Below are 9,046 nucleotides of genomic sequence, written 5' to 3'. Positions count from 1 at the left end.
GAACGCACAACTCCATTGTTTGGGGATTTCAGGAGCCGCCTAGATCGTGCGACTCAACCCCTTTACACTATTATTTTTAGGTTAAAACTTTTGTCTATAGATACAAGCCTATATGAACCTATACCCATATTAAACTCATGGAGCTTTTTAGCCACGATATTTACAGAATGCGGTATACACACATTTTCTGCACTTCTACTCGAAGCTCGATATGTGGCGTAAGGCTTCACTATCTTATGATCTGCCATTTTTATACCCTCCACCATAGGATGGGGGTATACTAACTTTGTCATTCCATTTGTAACACATCGAAATATTGCTCTAAGACCCCATAAAGTAACAGATTGACTGATAAGTCCCCGGTCTGACACATAGATGGCGTCGCTAGTATTAAATGCATATTATTTTTATATAGTACCAACCTTCAAATGATTCGTGTCAAATTTTGACGTCTGTAAGTCAATTAGTTTGTGAGATAGAGCGTCTTTTGTGAAGCAACTTTTGTTATTGTGAAAAAATGGAATAAAATGAATTTCGTGTTTTGATAAAATACTGTTTTCTGAAGGGAAATAATACGGTGGAAGCAAAAACTTGGCTTGATAATGAGTTTCCGGACTCTGCCCCAGGGAAATTAACAATAATTGATTGGTATGCAAAATTCAAGCGTGGTGAAATGAGCACGGAGGTCGGTGAACGCAGTGGACGCCCGAAAGAGGTAGTTACCGACGAAAACATCAAAAAAATCCAAAATGATTTTGAATGACCGTAAAATGAAGTTGATCGAGATGGCAGAGGCCTTAAAGATATCAAAGGAACGTGTTGGTCATATCCTTCATCAATATTTGGATATGCGGAAGGTCTGTGCAAAATGGGTCCCGCGCGAGCTCACATTTGACCAAAAACAACAACGTGTTGATGATTCTGAGCGGTGTTTGCAGCTGTTAACTCGTAATACACCCGAGTTTTTCCGTCGATATGTGACAATGGATGAAGCATGGCTCTATCACTACACTCCTGAGTCCAATCGACAGTCGGCTGAGTGGACAGCGACCGGTGAACCGTCTCCGAAGCGTGGAAAGACTCAAAAGTCCGCTGGTAAAGTAATGGCCTCTGTTTTTTGGGATGCGCATGGAATAATTTTTATCGATTATCTTGAGAAGGGAAAAACCATCAACAGTGACTATTACATGGCGTTATTGGAGAGTTTGAAGGTCGAAATCGCCGCAAAACGGCCCCATATGAAGAAGAAAAAAGTGTTGTTCAACCAAGACAACGCACCGAGCCACAAGTCATTATGGCAAAAATTCATGAATTGGGTTTCGAATTGCTTCCCCACCCACCGTATTCTCCAGATCTGGCCCCGAGCGAATTTTTCTTGTTCTCAGACCTCAAAAGGATGCTCCCAGGGAAAAAAATTGGCTGCAATGAAGAGGTGATCGCCGAAACTGAGGCCTATTCCTAGGCAAGACAGAATGAGTACTACCAAAATGGTATCAAAAAATTAGAAAGTCGTTATAATCGTTGTATCGCTCTTTAAGGGAACTATGTTGAATAATAAAAACGAATTTTGACAAAATGTGTTTTTCTTTGTTAGACCGGGGACTTATCAGCCAACCTGTTATATATATTTTTGGGTCGTGGTGAAATTCTGAGTCGATCTGAGTAGATCTGAGTCCGTCCGCCCGTCTGTTGAAATCACGCTAACTTCCGAACGAAACAAGCTATCGACTTGAAACTTGGCAAAAGTAGTTGTTATTGATGTAGGTTGGATGGTATTGCAAATGGGCCATATCGGTCCACTTTTACGTATAGCCCCCATATAAACGGACACCAAATTTGGCTTGCAGACCCTCTAAGACAAGCAAATTCCATCCGATCCGGCTGAAATTTGGTACATGGTGTTAGTATATAGTCTCTAACAACCATGCAAAAATTGGTCCACATCGGTCTATAATTATATATAGCCCCCATATAAACCGATCTCCCGATCCGGCTGAAATTTGGTACATGGTGTTACTGCCTGTTCATGAAACACAAAATCGACTCGAGACGAATTGCTCGTCTACCTTAAAACTAAAATAACTTTACATATATTTTCTAGAAAATCCTGAATTTTGTCCTGAACTCATTATTTATGATTTACTATCGAACACTGAAACAATTGGGATTCCACAGACCCTGGTTTTCGAGATATCAATTGTGATTTTTGACGAATCGTTCGTCTCGAGGCGAACGAAAATTCCACGAACAGGCAGTTAGTATATAGTCTTTAACGACCATGCAAAAATTGGTCCACATCGGTTCATAATTATATATAGCCCCCATATAAACCGATCCCCAGATTTGGCTTGCGGAGCCTCTAAGAGAAGAAAATTTTATCCGATCCGGCTGAAATTTGGTGCAAGGTGTTAGTATATGGTCTCTAATGACCATGCGGGAATTGGTTCATATCAGTCCACATCGGTGCATAATTATATATAGCCCCATATAAACCGATCACCAGATTTGACCTCCGGAGCCTCTTGGAAGACCAAAATTCATCTGATTCAGTTGATATTTGGACGTGGTGTTAATATATGGTATTTAACAACCATGCAAAAATTGGTCAAAATGGGTCCATAAATATATATAGCCCCCATATTAACCGATCCCCAGATTTGACCTCCGGAGTCTCTTGGAAGAGCAAAATTCATGCGATTCGGTTGAAATTTGGTACGTGATGTTAGTATATGGTATCCACCAACCATGCAGGAATTGGTTCATATCAGTCCATAATTTATATAACCCCCATATAAACCGATCCCCAGATTTGACCTGCGGTGCCTTTTGGAGAAGCAAAATTCATCCGATCTGAATGAAATTTGGTACGTGGTCGTAGTATATGATATTTAACAACCATGCCAAAAGTGGTCCATATCAGTCCATAATCATATATAGCCCCCATATAAACCGATCCCGAGATTTGGTTTTGGAGCCTCTTGGAGGAGCAAATTTCATCCGAGTGAGTTGAAATTTGGTACATTGTGCTAATATATGACCGTTAACAACCATGCCTAACTAGGTCCATATCGGTCTATATTTATATATAGCCCTCAGATAAATCGATCCCCAATCACACAAAAATTGGTCCATATCAAGTTCATAATTGTACATAGCCCCCATCAGGGTTGGCCTGACACAAACTGTGACTTTTGCGACATACATTTGCGACGGTATAATACGTATGTCGCAAAAGTCGTAAACCTACTGTAGAAAACCAAATTTTGAATAGAAGAAATCCTGAAAATTTTTTAATTTATTTTGACAGCATTCGCTGTGAGTTTCTGCAGAAATTTGTGAAAGTTTTCTCATGGTCAAGCCTATTTTGGTGAGTGCGCAAAATACCTTGGGGTTATATTGGACAGGAGACTGAACTTAAAGCTAAAAAAGGAGGAGAAAAACCACGGTTACCCTGTACTCGTGCAAAAGGCAATAGGGAAAATGTGGAGACTAAAACCGAAAATTATGAACATTCCTAAGAATTGAAACTTCTTCGCACATACCATCGTCTTGGATATCATCGAATTCGCTGCCTAGCTGACGCGACTTAAGTATTTTCAATTTGCGACTTTTGTTACTTTTTCTACATTTACGACGCGTATGTGACGTTTACGACGTTTACAACTTTGCGACAGTCGCAAACCTTAAAAAGTTTGATACAGACCATCTCTGGCCCCCATACAAACGACCCCCATATTTCAATTCTGGCTCCCTACGTACCGTGCAAAAGTCCATATCGATTCGTAATTATTTGTAGACTTACCTACACATACCTTTTTTGTCTAATATATATCACGTATGGACTAACCCCCAATTTAGAAAACGATTTAAGATACCACAACCCAAGTAATTCGATTGTGGATGACAGTCTTTCGTAGAAGTTTCTACGCTATCCATTGTGGTGGGTACATAAGATTCGGCCTGGCCGAAGTTACGGCCATATATACTTGTTATATCTCATAGATTTTGGTCGAACACTGATGGGATAAGCCTAGCCGATCTTTCAGTCTTATATTCTTGTTAATTGATATGTTTTTGATAAAAAAAATATAACAAAACCACCCCATTTACGAATTGAGTAAAATTGGAGAATGTTTCTCAAATTCTTTCAATGAATCAGTGCCATTGATTTCACTAATCACTTTTTCGTGTTTCCATTTATTTTGATTTAAAATTCCTTTCACCCATTAATTTTCGCTTAATTCATGTTCTCAGAAAACCTTAAATTTCTTTTTCATTTACAGAACATACTTTGGTGTGCCTTGGGAGCCATTCTATTGGTCGGTATTGCTGCCATTTCATATTGGATAAGAAGATGCAGGTATGTTCAAAGATTTTAATCATTCTAGTTTCTATGTTGATTAAGTTATAAGTGAATACGTATTAAGTTATTTTAATGCTAGATGTAGTAATATTTAATACCAGATATATAGATTAATGTAAGCTATAAGTTTAAGACAGATAGTATATGAAATATGCCCTATACAAAATTTAAGATAAATTGATGAACAGTATATGGATTTACTGTAAAATCAGATACATTTTTGTATCTCTGCATAATCTACATCTTTTTTTTTTGACATAGAAGGATAACTACCCAAACATTCTATAGACATTCTTAGAAATTAAAATTTGGTTCATTGTTAGGCAAGTAATTCTATTTGGCAATATGACTTATAAATTTAAGAAAATACTTCTGAATGTAAAAAAAAAATATTGAGGGACTACCAACTGGAAAAAAGCAAATGCTGTCTCTTAAGTGAAAATTGCCCATACAAATCCAATAAAAAAATAACAAAATTACAAAAAAAGCAAACTCAAATTTCTGATACCATCTATATGTTGATATTCATTCAGCTAATAAGGTCTAGCACATTGATGTAAACAAAATAAATTTAGTTGTATGTTTCCCAGCGTTTCGTCGATGTATGTCGACATTGGTACTGGTACTGCCTCTCTCCCTTACAATCCTGCTGAAATAGTGCTCCATTTTTTGCTGGGTATGCTGGTGGCACTTAAGAAGAACCCAGCAAAAAAATTTGGAAGTTCTTCCAAAGGCTCAACTTTAAAAGCACTTCCAAAAGATGTACTCCCAACGATGTTCTTTATTTTAACTACACAAGAAGTTCTTTTAATTCAATTATTTATAACTCGCTTTTTTCTTATTTTTAATGGGTAAATTTAATTGTTTTGTTTCAAAAAGGTTAAAAACAGAGTAAGCTTTAATAAAATGGTACAAATGATTGAAATTTTGTCGACAAAAATGCTAAATCCAATCTGAAAAAATTGTGCATTTTTGAAAATATTTGAAGTGAAACGTTAGAATCCATTAAAAATTATAAAAAATTATAAGAATTATTTATTTGACAAAATATCAAAGAATTTTTTAATTTACACCCAAAACATTGAATTCGGCTCACACCAAAGAAGTGATGAAAATTCAGTGCAACGGCTGTTAAAATGGAGGACTTCCGTCCTATGACAAGCCCATGTTAAATTCATCGCTTCTGCGTCAATTTTGCACCACTTCTGGATCCAAAAAGAACATTTTCATTACTTTTTTGGCGACGCTTTTTTGCTGGGAAGTTTTAAATATAGAAGATAACAGAACCTACCCAGCAAAAAATGGAGCACTATTTCAGCAGGATTGTAAGGGAGAGAGGCAGTACCAACTGCTTACAAAACAACCGAATCAGCGCTGATTTTTGAGGGTGATGTCCTGATTTAGAGCAGCTTCTATATACCGCTGATATAATTGCTCATTTTAATAGAAATATTGCTCCGAAGTGATATATAATCTTGAGTATAGCATTGTTGGCGTGAAGGAAAACAGCACTACCTTTCATGCATCTATACGGCATGAATTGGTTGCAATAACGTAAACGAATAATCATAAACTAGTTTAATTACTCGTTTACGTTATTGCCACCGATTCATGCAGTGTGGAAGCACAGCCTACTTTTTTGTATAGCAAACAGCGAAACTAAACTCTTGCTGCTGAAGTATTTTTTGCTGGGTATGAAATATAGAAGACACGTGTACAGAACTGTACATGTAGACTATTCTAAGTTATACTTTGAAACATTACATTGCGTCAATTGGTGCAAAAATTGGTTCATATCGGTCCATAATTATATATAGGCTCCATATAACCTGACCCCCATATTCCTAGCAAAAAATGGAGCACTATTTCAGCAGGATGGTCAGGGAGAAAGGCTGTACCAACTGCTTACAAAACAACCGAATCATCGCTGATTTTTGTGGACGATGTCCCGATTTAAAGCATCTTCTACATAGCGCTGATATACTTGCTCATTTTAATAGAAATATTGCTCAGAAGTGATATATAATCTTGAGTATAGCATTGTTGGCTTGAAGGGAAACAGCACTACCTTTCATGCATCTATACTGCATGAATTGGTTGCAATAACGTAAACGAATGATCATAAACCAGTTTGATTTCTCGTTTACGTTATTGCACAGATTCATGCAGTGTGGAGGCACTGCCTACTTTATTGTATACCAAAAAGCGCAACTAAACTCTTTCTGCTGAAGTATTTTTTGCTGGCTTAGTCCTCCGTAGTCTCTTCGAGGAGGATATTTTATCCGATCCGATTGGTCCACATCAGATCATAATTATATAGCCCACATATAAACCGACCGCCCAAGATTTGACTGCGGAAATTGGTTTATATCGGTTGCTGAGCATCAGTCTTCGTCTTCACCATCGTTTTCATCACTAATTTCTTAATTGATGTCTATATGTGTGTCTGTTTCCGTTTCTGAAATGTGCTCAAACAATAAAAAAACAGCGAAAAAATGCAATGCATTTACTAACGATTTCCTGGAATTTCAGTACAAGGTTCCTGAAGACCTTTTCACACGTCACCGTACTAAACACACTGAAATCTCAATAGAAACTAAACTATTGGTCGGATCGCTTTAAAACTGTTTTAAAAAACTATAAATAAATTTCCTTCGAACACATATGGGGGTCGAGTTTATTTCCATTAGACCATTAAGGTGTAATTTAAGTTTTAAAATGGAGTAGGTATCCAGGGACCTTCTCACTCGTCGGAGGGTTAAACATAATTACTATATAAATGATCTCCTATCATGTATACCATACGAGTATTTTGTGGTCTCATAGTTCCATATATCATTTTCCACAAAACTAGTGGATCATCGATAAAACGGATTTACCACGAATATATAGGGGTGCCAATGTGGAGGTTATAGAGCAGAGGCCCACCAAGTGATTGTGTTTAAAACAAATGTCCTTAAATGCTTCCGCTGTGCCATGTGAATTAATGCTTTAATACCCATGGGGAATAGCATTTAGAAGGGCTCTTGTATTTCAATGTGTGTGTGTGTGAGTTTAGTTTTACCTATTCACTTCAAACTAAACCATGTGGCCTTTATATGTGATTGGGTTCAGGGACTGTGTCCATTTCAATTCACATATTAGCTCACTCATACTACACACACATAGAGCCACGCAAACATTCTCATAAGCGATGTGGCGTATTTACTTTGTCCTTTATTTTTATTTGTAGACATATTTATTTTATTTGACTAGAAATATAAAAACAACGGTGGGCCATGTGGTGAAAATGTACAAGGTGGGAAAAGAAAGTTACATCACAATCGGTTATTATTGGCAAACTCAAGCATATCAAATAATATGGTATCGTAAATCTATATTATTATACTGACGTAGCTTACGTGATTGTTACTATAGCTGACGTGACTGATACAAAATCTGAAATAGCATGGAAAGTACACGAAATCGGGAATGGCAAACGTTTTTCTCAAAGTCGAAAAATATTGTACTATCGCAAATCCATCAAAAAGTTTATACACAGAAAAAAATCTCCATAGTTAAACTAACGCTAAATTTAACTTATTTTTATTGAAAAAAATTTATTTGCTTGTAGTTGAATTTTATTATTTTTATCGAAATTTTCCACAGATTAATGAAATCTTACTTTTTTAAGTATGTCTCAAAAATTTTATGAACTAAACGTGAGTATAAAGTGCAATGACCGTACACATAAGTTCAATATCAACTAAAGCAAAAAAAGATTTTCGTACGATTCCCAAAAGTAGTAAGAATGAACTACTGTATGGTTAAAATGGTCATGATTTGGCGCCAATGATTTTCTTCTTTACTTTTAGATAATTTTTTCTTCCATGAGAGGATGTAATTCCGTGAACTGCAGTTAAAAAGTACAACAGGGCATTAAAATTTCCTGGTTTTAACAACGCTTTGTGGAAATCTCAAAATGTGGAGTAAAATTTAGTTCAATGTTCGTGCGAGGTAGTTCATTTTTTACACTTCTATTTCTATAGGCTAAGAACCTATACCGAAAAAAACACTAAATGTAATTTACTTTTATTCCAAAAAAATTATTTAAATTTTATTATTATTATTATTTTTTTTTTTAATTTTCCACAGCGCAATGAAATTTTCCTTTTTATACCCTGCGCCATACTGTGGTACAGGGTATTATAAGTTAGTGCATATGTTTGCAAAACCCAGAAGGAGACGAGATAGACACATGGTGTCTTTGGCAAAAATGCTCAGGGTGGGCTCCTGAGTCGATATAGCCATGTCCGTCTGTCCGTGAGCACATTTTTGTAATAAAAGTCTAGGTCGCACTTTTTGTCCAATCGACTTCAAATTTGGCACAAGTATGTGTTTTGGCTCAGAAATGAACACTAGATTTAGATATAGCTCCCATATATATCTTCCGCCCGATATGGACTAATACGGTCTCAGAAGCCAGAGTTTTACCCCAATTTGGTTGAAATTGTGCACTAGGAGTACAATTAGTAGTCTAGTCAAGTGTGCCAAATTTTATTGAAATCGGTTTAGATTTAGATATACTCCCATATATATCGTTCGCCCAATTTACACTCATATGACCACAGTGGCGAAGATTTTACTCCGATTTACTTGAAATTTTGCACAGGGAGTACAATTAGCATTATATATGGTTCAAAT

General features: G+C 36.5%; 1 protein-coding gene across 3 annotated transcripts in view; it reads left to right on the top strand.

The window, feature by feature from the left end:
• The first annotated feature begins 4,283 nt into the window (after window positions 1-4,283).
• The window catches only part of Slob (Slowpoke binding protein), a 277,336-nt gene continuing 272,573 nt past the window's right edge, over window positions 4,284-9,046 (top strand). Inside the window, exon 1 of one of the 3 annotated variants that reach the window (XM_075296155.1) lies at window positions 4,284-4,360. In XM_075296155.1, the coding sequence (XP_075152270.1) occupies window positions 4,355-4,360 (6 nt within the window). In that variant the 5' untranslated portion in view covers window positions 4,284-4,354. The remainder of the gene's footprint in view (window positions 4,361-9,046) is intronic. The other 2 variants (XM_075296154.1, XM_075296153.1) reach the window with 2 other exon arrangements.

This window comes from Haematobia irritans, chromosome 2 (genome assembly GCF_050003625.1).
Source record: "Haematobia irritans isolate KBUSLIRL chromosome 2, ASM5000362v1, whole genome shotgun sequence".
Lineage (NCBI taxonomy): Eukaryota > Metazoa > Arthropoda > Insecta > Diptera > Muscidae > Haematobia > Haematobia irritans.
Note: the sequence above shows the minus strand (reverse complement) of the source record. Positions and strands in the feature narration are given on the sequence as shown.